Raw genomic sequence first — 18,810 nt, forward strand, 5'->3', positions numbered from 1 at the left:
ACCGGAGGTGGGCAAGCGACTCAGAGGCCGCCATGTTTGGTCAGGGAACAGAACACTTCCGGTTCGGAGACGCTGGGCGGGGTGCGGCGTTCTCTGGGCTCCGGAGGCGGAACTGGGTCTCCCAGGGTTGGGTAGTACAGTTGAGGTCAAGCTCCCCGCGTTCCTGGCTTTGCGCCTAGCTGTACGCATTGCAGGTTCTGTTTCAACCACTATGGGAAAAGGATTTTGGTTGGGTTTGTTTTATTTTTTAGATTTTTTTTTATGTGTATGAGTGTTTTGTCGGCATGTATGTACGTGCACCAGGTGCGTCCCTTGTAAAAGAAAAGTCATCGCATCCCTTGGAACCGGAGTTATGGATGGTTGTTAGCTGAGAAGCGAACCCAGGTCCTTCGTAAGAGCAACGAGTGCGCTTAACCGCTGAGCCCCCTAAAATATACTTAAAAAAAAGAAGAAGAAGAAAATATGATGAGCGGGCCATCTACCTGCTTCCCCAATAGAACAACAGTTTATATAGCATTAATTGCGTTAGTTGATGTACTAATCCACAGATGATTTAAAATATGCAAGAGGATTTATGTAGTTTTATTGCAGACACTGTGCTATTCGATATAAGGCGTCCGCTAGTTCATTATTTGCAGGGGGCGTGTTAACAATCTCCTAGGTCACCAGTCGGTTTATGCGTATCGCGTCTGGCCAGGATCGGTTTAGCGCTGGAGTTCAGGAAGCGCTTGGTTAACTCTCCTAGACAGTCTCATTTAATCAGATCTTCCAGAAGCTGACGTTTCCTTGATGCATGGCTGAGAGTCACTTCCAGGAACAGGCTGGAATTTGCCAGCGCCCTTTATCGACGGAATTGTGTAATTAGTGGCATTGTTCAGGCTGTGGCCAGTTTAAGGGCGCTCTGTTCTTCTGGTCACCGTGTTCCCGCTCTGTTCTCCGGATTGTTCTGTTATCTCTACCGGGTCCATTTGGTTTGCCGTGCACGGTTAAAGGGTTTGTCTGTTTTTAACATTCACCATTGTCACCCGCTTAGGTTCAGGGCATACGAATCCGACGTCGCCATGTTGACTCCGGGCAGCTTCCGGGTTCCTCTCCTGGGTCCTGTCAAACCCACTGATGTCTTCCAGGAGAGTTCATGTGCATTCACTATTTTGCTCCACAAAACAAATTTTGAAGCGAGAAGAGGGACAAATCACTGTGAGTTCTTCTTACCCGGTCCCAGCCTGAGACGGGGTGTAGTGTATGGAAAATGTAAGTAATGTGTAAAATCTGTAACCGCAGATGACAGTGGAGATATCACTATGAGACTATTATTTAAGGAACTGAAGATTCAACTTCCCTCTCGAATTGGAGAGTGAAATTTAAGCAGAAGTTAGTTCGTTAGTTCCTGGAGACCTTTTTCTTCGGCAATCCCCAAGCTGCTTCAAGTTCGTGAGCTCCTTGTCTATGATCAGCCAGGAGCAATAAGAAATAAAATCATTTAAAAACTAATATCTCATTAAGGAGGACGAATTTGAGCCATTGGGACCCCGAAGCCAGATACACTTGAAAATAACACTACTCTTACAGTTTTCTGGTTCTGTGACCTTGATCCAGACCCCAACCTCCTGAATCTTGGATATTTCCCCTGTAAAATGATAAGAACACATGTCTCAAAAAGCAAAGATTAAGAGTGACCGAGTATATAAAAATGCCTACTATGTGTTTGACATCCACACTAATCTGAATTAGGAAGTGACATTTGGTACTCTTTCGTTCCCTGATCCTGAGTGAATTAAACCTTCAACCTAATTTCTGAGGGTTCTGGTGGACTCCTCACTCTCCTCACCATCCCTCAACATCCCCACCAAAAGCTACAGAGAAACCTTGTCTCAACAAACCAACCAACCAACCAACCAAATAAACAAACAAAAAACCAGTTTGTCAAAGAGGCTCCTGTTTTCTTCTTCCTGGGACCTTTGGTCATGATGGGGGACAGGGCTGACGGGAGTATTGTCACAGTCATGTGGGTATGAGGGAAAGCCCCACATTGTGTCCACACGGCCCAACCCTATCCTCAGGTCCAATAAAGACCAGTCATAATCTGCAAAGCGGCAGAGCATAGCATTTTGCACCCACCACAGTCATTTTTGCATCAGTAGTGTGTGTGTGTGTGTGTCTAGTTTCATGTGCCGGGCCATGTCGTTCAATCTCAAGAAAGAGTAGTCACACAGATGACACTGGAAGGGCCAGTGGCCTGCGTGCATGTGTGCATGTGTGCATGTAATAATGGCTGGGAAGCTGTCTGAGCATGTGGATTCCAGCTGCAGCTCTCCTGGTTGTAGTAGTTACCAGTCCTTCCTACTTGGTGGGTTCCGGGCCAGTGAGAGATCCTAACTTTAAAAAAGAAAAGGAAAAAAAAATAAAAAGCATCTGAGTAACAGCAACCCAGGCTCTCCTCTGGCCTCCACAAAGACACGCACCTCCCCACGTATGAACATGTACAAACACACATGAAAAGAAAAAAAAAGAAAGAAGAGGGCGTGAAGGAAGGTAAAGTGGTGGGGGGTGGGAGTGGAGGGGGATCTTTAATGTGAAGAGAAATAAATACCTCCTGATGAGTCATGGTGATGGATTTAAAAAAAAACACAGTGGGAAGTGGGGATATGAGCAACATGCAAAAACAAATATGTATAAAATGTCAAAGTGAAACCCATTATTTGTATACCAACTAAATTTAAAGATAACCTTTTAAAGATATGGGGGCAGGGAGGCTCAATGGTTAAGAGCACTGACTGTATTACAGAGGACCCGGGCTGGTGGCTCACAACAATCTGTAACTCCAGTTGCAGGGGATCAGACAGTTTTCTTCTAGCCTCCATGGACAACCTCACACACACAGATGATACATAGTTATACATGCAGGTAAAACACTTATATGCATAAAAATGAACAAATTTTCAAATAAAACAACCCAGGGACACTGTGCTAAACTCAAGGTAGGTTCCTTACTCCAGAAGATCAGCCTGTGGTCTCCTGTTGGGAAGGTGATTAATCTTCCTCAGGCTCCTGATACTTTCCAATCACAGGAATCATTATGGAACGTTGCTGTAAACCCTGGAAGGTCTGTTTGCTTCTTTTCATGAGGGGATTAAAGACACTGCATCCTTGTGCAGCTAAGGTGAGAGGAATCCATTGTGTAACATCAGGAATCAATTCTCCCAGGGGAGGAAAATCAACCTCTAGCTTAGAGGTCAATTTGCCCATCAAGAGTCATCTACAGTTTCATTACCAAACAGTGCTGCCCCGCCAAACTGCATAATGATAAACTGTCTATGAAAATAGGATGGAGGGCGGGTTCTGGGGATCCCCACTTATTTACAGCTTCTTTGTTTCAGTTTGTTTGACCAATGTAAACACTCTGTGCCCAGTGATATACTTTTTAATAACGTAAAGAACGGTTTATTTTTGGCTTTTCAAGGCAGGGTTTCTCTGTGTAGCCCTGGCTGTCCTGGAATTTGCTCTGTAGACTGGGCTGTCCTGGAACTCAGAGATCCTCCTTTCTCTGCCTCCTGAGTGCTGGGACTAAAGTCATGTGCCACCACCACCTGGCATACAAAGAACTATTTCTAAAATTAGAGTGTTAGTTTCCATTTCTGGAGAATTCACAACAAAATTTGAGTGCTGTGGGATAATGCTCTTGTACACTGTAAAGATTTGTCACTCGAATTGGTTTAATAAAATGCCGGTTGGTCAGTAGCCAGGCAGGAAGTGTAGGCAGGGAGAGCAGACCAGGAGAATGCTGGGAAGAGGAAGGGCAGAGTTAGGAGTTGCCAGCCAGACGAAAGGAAGCAAGATGAGAATGTTGAACTGAGAAAAGGTACCAAGCCACATGGCTAAACATAGACAAGAGTTATGGGTTAATTTAAGTGTAAGAGCTAGTCAGTGATAAGCCTGAGCTAATGGCCGAGCAGTTATAATTAATATAAGCTTCTGTATGGTGATTTGGGAAGCGGCAGCTGGGTATTTGGGAGTTGTTGGCAGAACAGAAACTTCTGCCAATATTTGAGTACTACAAACATTTAAAAAAAACATGCACCCGGAAGAACTCTTGAAATTTCACCACATTTTTCCAAGACTGGGCTATTTTTAGGGTGGTTTGTTTGTTTATTTGTTTGTTTGTTGTTTGTTTGGCTTGCAGAGAAAACGCTTTCACGGAACCAAGATGTTGGAATCAAGATACCCCCTGCACAGCTGCCCCTCAAGATACCCCCTGCACAGCTGCCACTCAAGATACCCCCTGCACAGCTGCCACTGAGAACAGTGGAGGCAGCAAAGAAGATATTGCATTTTGGTGTTGGTGAGCAAGAAAGAAGATGGTCTTTGCCCCCTTCCAACCCCAATAACTTAAACTACCAGAGCAGCCACTTCAAGATGCTTGTCTTGGTTAGTGGACCAGGAGATGAATACTTGAGTCAGATAGATGCTTTGGACCCGTGGGATAAACATAGGGCCCTCGACATCCTGAAGCTTCGGGACCAACCACTTACATAGCTATAAGCCCAAGTTTGAGCATCCCCTGCAACTCTCCAGTGGGTTGGAACTCATGCTCTTCCTGCCTTAGCATCCTGACTGCCTTTCGGATTACAGGCTTGTGCCGCCACACCCAGTTTACCCCAAAGAGCTGACCTATAACGAAGGATTTACTTTGGCTTATAGTTTCACTTAGACCTGTCACTTTGGGCCTGTGGTGACGCAATCATGATGGGACTATGTGGTGGAACAGAACCCGGGAAGAAAACATGAGAGGAATATGGGGTCCCCACATCTCCTTCGAGGCCATTTCCTTAGTGACCTAACTTCCTCCCAGTGTTTTCCACTTCGTAAAGATTGCACCACCTCAGAAGAGTGCCACAGGCTGGGGACCAAGCCTTTAACACATGGGTGTTAGAGACATTTCAGATCCCACCGGTAACACCTTCCAACTTCATTTTTCTTTCTTGCAAGTCTTTGCATTTCCAGATGAGATTTAGAATCAGCATGAACTTTTTAGGAAATCTATGGGATTTAGGTTGGGATTACATTGCTCCTGTCCATCAGCCCCACCCCACCTGCTTTCACTTGAAAGGAAGCCAGCTATCTATCTACCCACCCACCCACCCACCCACCCACCCATCCATCTATCTAGACAGGGGCTCATGTGGCCTAGGTTGGCCTTGACCTCACTATGTAGCTAAGGATAACCTTGAAGTTTTAGTCCTGCTACCTCTACCACAGTCATTTGCTACCACAATTGGATTTTTGTTTGGTTGTTGTTGGTTTTCGTTGTTATGTTTTTAAGACAAGGTCTCACTATGTAGCACCGGCTGGCCTAGAATTTGCTATGTAGATCAGGCTGACCCCAAACTCACAGAGATCTAGTTGCCTCTATTGAAATTAAAAGTATGTGCAATATGTGGAGTTTCTCTGTGTCTTGGCAGTTGCTCCCAAATAACCACACAGAAACTTCTTATCAATTATAAATGCTCAGCCAATAGTTTAGGCTTGTTACTAGCTAACTCTTACAACTTAAATTAACCCATTTATATTAATCTACATTTTGCCACATGGCGTTACCTCTCTTTCATCTTGCACGTCCTGTTTTCCTTTCCATGTCTAGCTAGTGACTCCTCTGACTCCGCCCTTCTTCTTCCCAGTGTCCTTAGTCTAGTTCTGGCACCCAACCTTATCCTGTCCAGCTATTGACCAGTCAATTTCTTTATTAAACCAATCACAGTGACATATATTCACACAGTATAAAGGAATATTCCACAGTGGGCCACCATGCCTGGCCATATACCAGGGTGTTTATTCCAGGGCTAGGAGCTCAGGGCTTCATGCAAGCGAGGCAAGCATTCTACCAACTTGAACTATAATCCCAGCCCCTATTTTCATTTAAATTCATTACAGGCAAAGTTTAATTCAAAAACATTTCATTATCCTCAAGAGCCTCCTGTAGCCATTTTGGTGGTTAATCGTATTCTATCTTTGCTAGGCTGTGGTGCCTGCTTGGTCAAACAAGTGTAGACATTGCTTTGAAGGTGTATACAGATATTTAGATCTTTCTATTGAGGTCCACCAAGAGTAAAGAATTATGCTTGCAGCTTTCAGATTGAGCATTGCAATGTCAAGCTCCTGCCAAAATTTCAGTATGCAGCCTGCTGGCACTAAGCACGTATAGGCCACCACTATTGTATAAGCTAATTCCTTAAAATTTGTTGCTTTCTAGGCTGTGACTATTGCACACATCAACTAACAGCAGCTGTGGTTAACTGTAGAAGACCAAGCCAATCAAAAGTTCAGCACGGATCGGGGAGGGTCCCCAAGCCCCTATCCCTGTTGGAGGAGCTACTGGAAGTTGATGGCTGCTGCAGGAAGGAGAGTCACTGTCCTTTGGGGACTTGGCTGTTGGTAGGATGCTCATGCCCCAGCGGATGGCTGTATTTCCATGCACTGTGTGGTATATGGGTAGCACTAATTAGACTCGGGGAGTTATTGATAACAATAATAATAAAAAGAAAGACATGAAGTTGGAAGGGAGATAGGGTCGAGGCACTAGAGGGGGTTGGAGGGCGATAGTGATGGACGGATATGATCAAAATACAGTGTATACATGTATGGATTTTTCAAAGAACAAAAATATCATTTGTAAAAAAGCTTTGTTGACCACCCCTCCCCCTTACATACACATGTGTTCTCTGCTCTCCCACTTCCACCCCTGCCTGACAGTGGCTTCCTCCATTTAAGGTGTATCAAAGTTCACCCTTGTTATAGCATGGATCAGTATGTCATTTCTTTTGTGGCCAAATTGTACATTACCATAGATAGATAGATAGGTAGATAGATAGATAGATAGATAGATAGATAGATAGATAGATATAGATAGATACATATATCTATACATATATCATATCATATCATATCTATTGATTCCTCCACTGCTGATGCAGTGTCTGATGCTGATGTTGTTTCTACCTCTGGGCTGCTAAGAACACTGGTTTGTGTTTGCTTGAGTGCCTGTTTCTAATACAGTCGAGGATGTATCTCAGAGCGGACTTGCTGAGTCAAAGTCAAACTGTCTTCCCCAGCAATTATACTACTTTCCATGTCCCCCAGAAGGATGGAGATTTCAGTTTCTCCATTTTCTCTTAGCATCATGACTATGCTACTGAGTGTGAGGTGGGATTTCATTTTGCTTATTCATCTATTCGAGGTAGGATTTCCCCATTTAATGTTGGCCTCAAATTCACCATGCTGCTGAGAGTGATCCTTCTGCTCATGCCTGCCTTCATATTGATTTTTATTTTTGAGTGGCTAAGCTATCTTTCCATATGCTTATCAACCATTTACACAGACACTCGAAGTAACTGCTCCAGAAAATAATTTTCCCTTTTTATCCGTATGGGTGTTTTCCCTGCAAGGATGTCTATATACCACTTCTATGCCTGGTGCCTTTGGAAGCCAGAAGAGGGCTTTGGATCCCCTGGAGCTGGAGCTACAGATGGCTGTGAGCTCTCATGTGGGTGCTGGGATTCAAACCCGGGTCCCCTGGAAGAGCAGCCAGTGCTCTTAACCACCGAGCCATAGCTCTAGCTCCCTAGAAAATTATTCTGCCGTGCTTTGTTTTGGGAATTCCAACTTCCACCTCCCCACCAGAGATTTACTTCAATGTCTCGACAGGCCTTTTTGTTTTACCACTGCATCAAAAATTTTATTGCACGCATAACTTGCTAGCAGATTCTGACAGGCATTTTAGAAGCCATTTTGTAGTGTTCTAAAGCTTCGTGCCCATCACAGGAAGGCAGTGCCTCTCGAAACATATTTAGATTCCATTAGGGTCCATTTTGTTATCACATTGCCAACTCTCAGGGGTCATTTTCTCTCCATCAAATGTCATTCCACAGCAGCTCTGCTATAGGATGTGACCAAGTAGTACCATTAGGTGGTGCTGTTGGGTTGAAAATATTCCAACCAACTCTATTGTGGCTTTGCTAGCCTTCAGTTTTGCAGGCTGCTCAGAAATCTTCTCTGAGGAAGCTAATGCCTGCCCCTCTCCTCTCACCCCACACACCCACAGCCTGACACCCTCTCATCACCCACTGCTAATCATGCCTCCCAAAGAAGTCCTCACCCAGGGAATCTCCTCCCTGATGACATAACCAAGCTTTGCTGGTTGAGACACATCATCTCTTCCTTTCATGTCCTACCCATTGCCCACTACCCAAGTCATCACACTTAATCCTTGCCCCAGCTCATACACAGCTCTCCCCCTTTAGCTTCCTCACTCATTCCCACTCGCTCATGTTTCTGCCAGCTATCTGGCATGAACTTCCAGAGTAGCAGCTCACTTCTCCTTTCTGTTATTCTCCTTCCAAGGAGTTGAGGGAAAGTGGTCCGGAAGAGCCTTTGTCTCACCATCAAAGCCATTTCCTCTTCCTTGAAAGTCTAATCACCTTCCTCAGCCACATCTTCTCTAGCATTTTGCACCATCTCTAACATTCCTCACTGTCAGCAAAGCCCTAAATTCTTTCAGGAACCACCACAGGACTAGATTCATCTGTCACGTACTCCACACTTAAAAGCGAAGCAAAACAAACCAAAACCAAAACCAAGAAATAGGAGCCAGGAATGTAATTCAACAGAGTGCTTTGCCAGCATGCACAAAGCCTCATGCCCAACAATGAACGAATGCAGACGTGGTGGCACATGCTGGTAGCATCAGCATTGAGAGGTGGTGACAGGAGGCTGGAAGTTCAAGGTCATCCTCGACTCTTCAAGGCATTCAAGTAGCCTGGGGTTTATGAAAGCCTATCTTACAAAGGCAATAAAACACAAAATGTAGGGGTTAAAGAGATAGCCATGAAGAACACTTGCTTTTCTTCCAGAGGATCTGCGTTAGGTTTCCAGCATCCACTGCAGGCAGCTCCAGCTCCAGGAGATCTGATACTTTTTTCTGGCCTCTACAGGCACCCGTACATATATGGCATACACATACCACCACCAACAACAACAACAACCCAACTTGGAAAAAACATTTTACAGCTGGAAAGTACAGCTCAGTAGAGAGTATTTGCTTAGCATACATGAGGCCCTGGGTTCAAACCCCAGCCCTGCAATTAAAAAAACACAAAATACATACATAAATATACATATATAAAATTACACTTTCCAAATATTTTACTAAAGCATTTATTTTTTTAAACAAAAATATACATTAAATCTCAGATTTACAGCATATAGAAATAATTTATGATTTGCATTTTAAAATTATTAATATTGCACCCAACAGTGTAAGTCTTTGACACATATGCATTGTCAACCTTTCCCACCATTCAAAAAAAAGTGAAACTTGAAACTGACAAAATTCACAAGCTAAATTTTCTGTAAAAAAAAAAAAAGAGAGAGAGAGAAACATACAATTCTTCTTATTTACAAGGTAAAGTTGTAAACTTTCAGAAATTTACCTCCATAGGATAGGCATACATTCTTTCATTATACCTAGACAATGCATTATAAAATTACAATTAAATTGTCCTGTCCTGTGTACAGAAGATGAACTATACACATGATTTCCTCTTGGGAGTTCACAGACTGATATAAACATTTGCAAGTTGAAAAAAATAACCTACTGCAACCCATCTATATCTTGACTAGAGTTGGAAAACTGTTTTGTGAGAAATAAAAACGAGAAGAGTCCATGAAAAAAAATTAAGTTACCTTTTCAAGGATATTTTCCTTAATTACCCAATTTTTTTCAAAATAAAAAATACTGTTCTTTTGTCTTAGACATAAGACAGATATGCCAGCCTGAGGCTCCTGAAAGACTCGCATACAATACTTTGTAGGAAGGGGCATACACAAACATTTTCTTTTTAACAGACGGCTCTGTAAAATAGTGCCAAACGTATCATCAGTGCCCTCTCTGGCCTTTTGGTTTGTTTGCTTAAACTTATCTGTTTTGAACAGGAGACCTCCCCTTCACTTCCAGGAAACACAGAGGAAAGTCCGCCCGCCACCCGCAAAGGCTTCCTACCGGGTACATCCAATCTCCAGACATTGTGACAGACAATTTGTACAAAGCTCTCACTAGAGAACCAAGCAATGGAATCATTCACGCGAATGCGTACACACAACCTCATAACGTTTTAAGGAAATTTACAATTTTTGTGTTGGGCCACACTCATAGTTCCCCTTAGCTGGGTACGGCCACAGGCAGCAGTCTGAATACATCTTTTTAGACTTTGTACAATGTCGCTCTTACCTCTTCTGTGTAGTAGTAGGACTTTCCCACCAGTTAACAGTCAAGCCCCGATGACAAAGTGTGTCTGCCCCCTAATGCATCCAGTGGCTCGTAAGAGCTAACGTGGTGTCTTCTAGAAGAATCCGCAACTAAATTTTCAGTAGGCAATTTCCTGTTCTTTTCCAAATAGTTAATTTTAATTGGTCCATAATTGTGCATATTTATGGGACACCATGTGATATTTCTTCCTTTTGGTACTGAGATGGGACCTGAGGCCCTGGCTCTACCACCAAGCCACAAGGCAGCCCGCCATGGGGTATGTGTATACCGCACAACGCTGACATCCGGGTTTGCCCCTTTCTTCAAACAGTATCACTTCTTTGTGTTGAAAACATTCCAATCCCTTTTATCTAGCGTCTCAGAAATATATATTCCATTATCATTATCCATTGTCCTCTACTGCGCAACAAAGGCCACAACTGATTTCTCTTATCTAAATGGAACTTACTTAATTCTAGTTGATACCGTCTTCGGCTTTTAAAAGTCAATTTTGGAAAATTAAAGTGGGGAGTCAAACCACTTGGTACTGCGGGGAAATGCTAAAACATGAAATAGTAAAATTATGTAATGCGTTACTCAACCCGGTAGTAAATCAGAGCCAGAACGAAACTTTGCACTTAAGCATTCAATCAAGGAAACTTGTTTCAAATTTTATAACTTGGTGTAAAGCAACATGAAGCCAATCACCAGCTCTGAAAATGTCACCAAACCACTTTGTGTCAGGTGATAAACACGACGAATCTTTTGTTACTACATTCATACATTAAAAACAGACTTTTTTTTTAACAAAGTGACAAGCCGCGGGAAGTGCATCAAAAAGAATCCATGTTTGAGGCCACAGATAGGACAGCGTCGTTGTAATTTTATAGTGCCGTAGTATCCTTGCAGCTGAAATGGAGACTTCTCTAAATTCTGTTGTCCTCGATTGAGCCTGAATTAAGACGTTCCCTTTGAACCTCAGCAGACATAGTCGGCTGAATAAAATAGGTGGTGGCATGGCTCAACCCTAGAAGTTTGTTATTAAGGTTATTGTCCTCTGTGACAAGTTCAGTTTGTTTGTTTGTTTTAAAAAAAGGTCCTGAGTCATTAAAAAAAAAAAAAAAAAAGACATTTCCCCCAGCGCTCAGCTCTCCACTGTGCGTCTGTACTCAGCGGTGCCTTCTGCGATGATGGCATCCAGGGGCGAGCGCTTCTTGCGGATGCTGCGGCCAGAGGAGATGAGGTCCGCGTAGCCCCTCTGGTGCGAGAAGGCATAGGCCGAGCGCCTGGAAGATGCTCCCCTCCGGAACACGTTCTGCGGCCGTTTCCACTGCTCTTCAGCCTTCAAGCGCTTCCGATGCTTCTGGATCTGGGTAAAGGAGACCATGAAAAGAAAGGTCTGAGATACAGAGGATGCCTGGCCAATAGGAACTGGACAGAAGCTAGTTCCGGCTGAGAGGCTGCACACCCCTATGCACGAACAAACGTCCGACTTCTTTCATCCCGCAGGTAGAAACTGGAAAACTATGGTCAGGCATGGTGGCCCATGAATTTAATTCTTGTATTCAAAAGGTAGAAGTGGCCGGTCAGCGGTGGCACATGCCTTTAATCCCAGTAGAGCCGTGAGTTCGAGGCCAGCCTGGTCTAGAGAGCGAGACCCAGGACAGGCACACCAAAAAGAAAGAAAGAAAGAGAGAGAGAGAGAGAGAGAGAGAGAGAGAGAGAGAGAGAGAGAGAGAGAGAGAGAGAGAGAGAGAGAGAGAAAGGAAGAAAGAAAGGAAGAAAGAAAGAAAGAAAGAAAAGAAAGAAAGAAAGAAAGAAAAAGAAAGAAAGAAAGAAAGAAAGAAAGGTATCTTGGAGGTCAGCCTGGTCTATATTGCAAGTTCCAGGAAAATCAAGTCCCTTACTTTCCCTAAAGTTAGTTTCTGTCAACTTGACACAATCTAGAGTCTTTTGAGAAGAAATGTTAATTAGGAAAATGTCTCTATCAGATTGGCCTGTAAGCAAATCCATGGGGCATTTTCTTGATTAATGGTTGATATGGGAGGGCCCGGCCCACTGAGAGTTCCACCTCTGAGCAAATGATCCTGGGTAGTGAAAGGAAGCAGGCTGAGCAAGCCATGGGGAACAAGGCAGTGAGCAGCACTGTTTCTGCTTTAGTTTCTGACTCCAGGTTCCTGCTTAAGCTCCTGCCCTGACTTCCCACAGTGATAGACTGTGACCTAGGTAGGAGCTGTCAGCTGAAATGAACCTGTTCTTCCCAAGTGGCTTTCAGTCCATGGTGTTTATCAGAACAACAGAAAACAATAGAATAGCACTCTTTGTGAGTCCCGGGGCAGACTGGTATGTGTTGAAGATAAACCCTCTACAGGTTTTTCCTGCATGTTAGGGCATATTCTCTCTCTCTCTCTCTCTCTCTCTCTCTCTCTCTCTCTCTCTCTCTCTCTCTCTCTCTCTCTCTCTCTCTCTCTCTCTGTGTGTGTGTGTGTGTGTGTGTGTATGTGCATACACATGGCTATGGAGGCTAGAGATGGATGTCTGGTGTCTTCCTCAATCACTTCCACCTTAATTTTTGAAGTAGGATTTCTCAAGGAACCAATCCTGGAGCTCATAGATTCAGCTACACTGGCTGGTCAGTAAGTGCCGGGAATCCTCCTGTCTCCACCTCCCTAGCTCCGGCATTACAGGTGCAGGGTGCCAAGGTGAAGTTGTTCATGTGTGTGCTGCAACCCGAACTCAAGTCCTCATGCTCGCTCGCCCTGTAAGCACTTTACCAACGGGCCCCAATCTCCTCTTATTTCCTGGTCCCTGTCAACTGTCAGTGTTCTCCTGGGCACTAAAGGGAGCTTGCCCAACACCCACGTCTCGCCTTTCTATAGGACAGTGATTTATACAGATAGGTACTCCTCCCCCTGTAGTAACATCCCTCATAAGACACGAAGCTTCTTTCCTGACTGGGTATTAGTTCAACAAAGCATGCAGCCTAATTCTGACAAATGAGACCTGAGAAAGGTGCGTGTGTTGAAGTTCCCAGGGTCCTGAAGGAAAGGATGGAAGCCTCCTCTTTCCCCCTGTTTATCAATGTGCCAGATGTGATGCCAGCAACGGCCGTGGCCATCTTCTAGCACAAGATGAAACTCATACTGAAGACATTCCCCTCAGGAGAACGATGGAAAAGCAACACTAAATAGCTCAACCAACCGGCCCTGAAGTCTGCTAGGCATTTTGCAAGGGGAGATGACATGTTGTTTTGGGGACATTGATTGTGTGATAGGAGAGAATACTTTGCTTTAAATAAGGGGGGAGGGGGGGACCCAACCCATTTGCATGGCAAAGGGTTAAGATAATTGTAAAAACGGAAAGGACAAAACATGCTACGCTGTATGGACAAATGCTGGAAAGTTCACTGTCCTTTAAGATGGAATTAAAGAGAAATGGTAAAACAATGGAATTCTGGTCAGACTTTGCACAAACTGAGAAACCTGCAGGAAAGGCAGTATTGGGAAATGCTTTGGTTCCCGGAAGGGACACTCAGGTAGGAGAGGAGGTCTGTATCTTTACATACCTTGTCACTTTCTGATGGCCAAATGGTCATTGACAAGAAACGGATGGCAACGACGGGCAATAAGCACACCGCCACGGTCAGGATGATGGTCAACCAAATATACGGCTGTCTCAGGGCATTGGAAGCCGTACCTGGAAAGAACATGGCGGTGATGTACAGAGGCACTCGTATCCTAAGGGCACAGTTCGCCTTCCATACAGTCGAGCAGACAACCTAGGCTTTATAACCAGACTTACTTCCACAAACTGCTCCAGAAATGGCCAGTTTTCTGTTTTCATTTTTGAGACAGGGTCTCCCCCTGGGGCCCTCAGAGGGCCAAGACAGCAGGTGTGATCCACCACACTGAATCATGAATTAAAGCCAAGACCCAGCAAAGCCAAATAAAAGGGTCAGTTGTTTACTACAAGAAGATACACAAGAACAAAATGGGGGAAGATGCTTTTAGTAATGCTGCACCAATAAACAATGGAAAATTGGAGCTGGGATGTAGCTCACAGGTAGATCATGTGCCGAGCAAGCACCAGGCTCTGGGATCATTCGGCAGTAGAGACTTCCAAAAAAAAAAAAAAACAAAACCCAAAAAACAAAAACAAAAAAACAGTTTCTAGCTTCTAGTTTTGTCTGGAAACTCCACACATTTGTCCCAAATATTGGCAGCCCACAGTGTTTTACATCGGCCATGCCATTTAGTCTACTCTGAGAGGTGGGAGCTGCCGTCCTTGCCACATCAGGAAACTGAGTTGAGAACTTAGCAAGTCTGCCCAAGAAAAACAGAGCTAGTCACGGCAGCCCCAAGATCAAAACCCATCTGTGACTGGAGCCATGCTTTCTCCAGAAAATTGCTGGTTTATTGTCTAGTCTCTTACCTCAGAAGTAGCAATTTGGTTTTATAAACAGGTGATCTTATACATTTCTCCAACAGCAACCACCTAGAGCCCAATTAATCACAATACTTTCTGTATCTATATGAGTTTACAAAATTAATTTTTTAAAATGTAAACTTTTATTTCTTAAAATTGGCACACAAGGTATTGGATATCACTATGGCATTTTTGACACAAAGTGTGCTTTAGTAGTCTCCCTCCCCCTTACCTCCCCACTGCCATTCTTAATCTCCCACCAGAACCTCTTCCCCCTCCCCCTGGTATCTTTGGCGCTTTCATATCCCATGTGTCCGTCTGTTCATCTTCCACCCTCTTTGTTATCTGTTTCTACCCTCTCATTCTCCTTCCCAGTTTTAAAAGTTTTACTCATATTTACACACATGTATACAAACAGTCTTCGTTTTTAAACTACTAAATATAAATCAGATTTAAAAATACTTCACATGGGAATATTCTAAGTAAGCATTAAAAGAGTAAGAAAAAACAAAACAAAATCATGAAAATTAGCCAGGTGGTGGCGGCGCAATTTTGATTATATTCAAACTCCACTCCTCTACCTCTTTCCAGATCAATCCCCCCAACAACAACAACTTCTTCTTCTTCTTCTTCTTCTCCTTCTCCTCCTCCTCCTCCTCCTCCTCCTCCTTCTTTTTAAATAACCCACTAAGTCCGCTTTGTGCTACCCATATACTCAAGAGTCGGGCATTTATTAGAGCATGACAGATCTACCAGGGGTGACATTGTTAAAGAAACCTACTCTCTCTTCCTCAGAAGCCATTAACTGTCGCCTGTTAAAGGCAGAGAGCTCATGAACCCCTTCCCTCTCCATGCTGAAATACGGACTGGCTTGATCTTGGGCAGGTAACCAGAGCTATGTGTAGTGAGTTCAAGTTCAAGCGTCCAGCAGTCCTGTTTGATCCAGAAGACACGGTTTTCCTCCCTGACCTCTGGCTCTTTTTAAAAATATATGTATAGTTATTTTTAAATCTGATGTATACGGGTGATTTGCCTGCCTGTGCACTATGGGCATGTCTGGTGCCTTTGGAAGTCAGAAGAGGGCATCAGGTTCCCTGGAATTAGAATTACAGATGGTTGTGAGTCACCATGTGGGTACTGGGACTCAAACTCAGGTCCTCTGGAAGAGCAACCAGTGCTCTTACCTGCTGCGCCATCTCCCCAGCCCCAACCTCCGGAGCTTAAGCTGTATGTTTTATATAGTTATAATCATTAGTCTTCTCACTTTTGTTTATCATTCATTGAACTGCTGTTCCGCATACATATTTCGAAAGATGGACCCAACTTTTGAGTTCTAGGTCTCCATGGTATTACTATTTTATCATTTGATTAGTTAATTTAATATTCTTTTTGACCTATTTCTAGCCCCCCCCATTTAAAAAATAAATTAAAACTGTCATAGTAATGCAGTTTTTGTACAAGGAATCTTAAAGTAGAAATAACTGGTCAAAATGCATGAAGAGTTTTATAATTCATTGTGCATTTTCAGATAGCATTTTGAAAAGATTAAATTACATTACAGTTCTTTCAGCAAGACATATGCACTCAAATTTTCATAGCTATCAATATTAGGTATTGTGGGGTGGAGGAAAGGCTTTACTTAGCTGCTGTTGCCTCCTCTTTTCACCTCTTCTTTTAAAGGCAGAGTCTTGCTATGTAGCGCAGCTGGTCCAAAGCTCACTATACAGGCCAGGCCAGCCTTGAACTTGGAGCGTTCTTCCTCTGTCCTCATGAGATGGGTTAAATGCATACGCCACCATTTCTAGCAATTTAATCTTTGATTTAATTTTTTTGTTATTTTTTTAAAAAATATGTCTTATTTATTATTTTTATTGGATATAATGTAAATTTCGTTTTACTTTTTTAATTGAAAATAGATTTTTTCATATAATATATTCTGATTAAGGTTTCCCCTCCCCCAACTCCTCCCAGCTCCTCCCTACCGCCCCACCCACTGAAATCCACACCATTTCTTTTCCCTCTCTCATTAGAATACAAACAGGCATCTAGAAATAAAATAAAATAAAAACAAGCAAACCAGAATAGGTCAAAACAAACAAGGGAAAAAGAAAGAGCCCCAGAAAAAAGCCCAAGAAACGCATGTTCATATATACAGAAATTTCATGAAAACACAAAACTACAAAAAGGATCTGTAAGGTTAAAAAGAAAAAAGCCCAGATAAAGCATTGTGATACAAAGAACCTCCAAAAATGCCATTGAATTCATTTAGTGTTGGTCACCTACTGCTGGGCATAAAATTATGTTTTAAAATTGTGTAATTTTGTGTGTTTGTGTGTGTGTGTGTGTGTGTGTGTGTGTGTGTGTGTGTGTGTGTGTTGCCTGAAGAGGCCAGAAGGGGACATGGATCCTCTGGAAATGGAGTTACAGCAATTAGGAGGCACCCAATGTGGGGTGTTAGGAACTAACTGATCTTGGGTTCTCTATAAGTATGTGCTCTTAACCGCTGAGCCATCTCTCCAGTCCTGCCTTTTCTTCTTTAAAGAAGCTTAGTTGATTTTTATGTTTATTTTGTGTGTGTGTGTGTGTGTGTGTATGTGAGTGTATGTATGAATGTGTGTGAGTGTGTGAGCATGTGTGTGTGTGACTGTGAGTGTATGGGTGTATGTGTGAGTGTGTGAGCGTGTGTGTATGTAGGAGTATGTGTAAATATGTAAGTGTGAGTGTATGTGTGAGTGTGTGAGCATGTGTATAAGTGTCAATGTGAACACAGTTTGCAGGTGGAGGTCAGAGGACCACTTGTTTCAGGAGTTAATTCTCTCCTTCCACCATGTGAGCCCCACAGATTGCGACAGGCTTGGTGGCAGGCACCGTTATTAACCTGCTGATTCATCTCGATGGCCCAAGCCTTTTAATCTTCCTGCTATCGATTTAACAGATACACGGTTATATCTTAATATGACTTTAGCTTGCTTAGACCCTTCCAAACAGCTACTTCCATCCATTCCTGTTAGAATATTAATTTTTACTAGCAAAAAATTTTTGTACTTACCCGGTAATTACGTCAGAACGTAAGCTGATGTCATTGATCTACACTTACTTTTGGAATCTGAGAAATACCAACCTGTGAACTGAAATGCGGACGGAAAGAGAACATGTATCCCCGCACTATGGAAATCAAACATGATGCCAAAGTACAGCGCAATGCTTCCAAAAATTGAAAAAGCATTCACAAAAGTCCAGTAAGAAGTATCCAAGCCAATCTGTCGGGAAACCAGAGAAAAACAGCACTCATTTGGGGAATGTAGCAGGAAAAGAAAGCATCTAAGAATTCTGAAAACGGAACTTGGCGATTTGGGTCTGATTTGGTTTGAACAGTAAACAACCCGAAACCAAACCATCCTTGGCTTTGCAAGCAAGAAAGAGGAACTATTCGAAGATGAGAGACAGGAAGAACAGTCTTATTTTTTAAAGGGACAGAGGCTAGGTACAGGTAACAACAGATATAGGATGTAGGCAAGGAAAGCTACATACCTGGAAATTGACCGTTATTACTAGAGCTGAGGCCACTGTGACGGCAAAGGACTGGTAGTCTGAAGGTGCCTCTCCATCCTGTCCAACTGTTTGCAGATAAGCGCCAAGTGGTATGAAGAAGAGGACCATGGATGTTAAGACCCCATGCAGCAAACTGACGAAGAATCTCTTATAGTTGAATAGCAGGTCCCTCTGTCCCACTACATACAACCCAGGGAATCGGAGACTCAGTTTGTCACTCACGTCCTTAAAGAGAAAACAAAATCAGAATGACGTGTTGTCTATGAGGTCCAAGACGTTGGTGTGTCACAGTTTGCATCTCGTATCTCACATACAGCTGACACTTGCCCTTGTGTTTTTGGAAGGCAAGCAGGGATCCAGATCAGCATTTCTGTGTGCGGAGGTCAACCGTGCAGCTTTAGCTTACCAGCATTTGATGTTTACAGAGAGTAGCAATGGGGACTCTGTCCCGGTACTAGCAAAGGCAATCAATTAATAATGTCAAAAAAATGTGTGGAGAATAGTTTTTAACCTCCTGAGATCATGTATTTGTATTA

At 43.3% G+C, this 18,810-nt stretch overlaps 1 protein-coding gene and 1 long non-coding RNA gene across 3 annotated transcripts in view; one reads left to right on the forward strand and one right to left on the reverse strand.

Annotated features, from left to right (window-relative positions):
* The first annotated feature begins 69 nt into the window (after positions 1-69).
* LOC128112902 (uncharacterized) lies at positions 70-9,418 on the forward strand. Of its 2 annotated transcripts, XR_008219224.1 has the most exons (4): positions 70-2,978; positions 3,069-3,160; positions 4,181-4,950; positions 6,248-9,418. It is a non-coding gene; the product is annotated as an uncharacterized LOC128112902 (long non-coding RNA). The 2 variants fall into 2 exon arrangements; XR_008219223.1 differs by having other exon boundaries at positions 70-3,160.
* Atp8b1 (ATPase phospholipid transporting 8B1) overlaps positions 9,246-18,810 on the reverse strand; it is a 130,907-nt gene continuing 121,342 nt past the window's right edge. The window contains exons 25-28 of the mRNA XM_052742318.1: positions 18,254-18,499; positions 17,844-17,982; positions 13,863-13,993; positions 9,246-11,666 (exon numbers count right to left, since the gene is read on the reverse strand). Coding sequence (XP_052598278.1) covers positions 11,442-11,666; positions 13,863-13,993; positions 17,844-17,982; positions 18,254-18,499 — 741 coding nt within the window. The 3' untranslated portion in view covers positions 9,246-11,441. The remainder of the gene's footprint in view (positions 11,667-13,862; positions 13,994-17,843; positions 17,983-18,253; positions 18,500-18,810) is intronic.

The sequence above is a fragment of the Peromyscus californicus genome, unplaced genomic scaffold, assembly GCF_007827085.1.
Source record: "Peromyscus californicus insignis strain IS unplaced genomic scaffold, ASM782708v3 Scaffold_17__1_contigs__length_78620276, whole genome shotgun sequence".
NCBI lineage: Eukaryota > Metazoa > Chordata > Mammalia > Rodentia > Cricetidae > Peromyscus > Peromyscus californicus.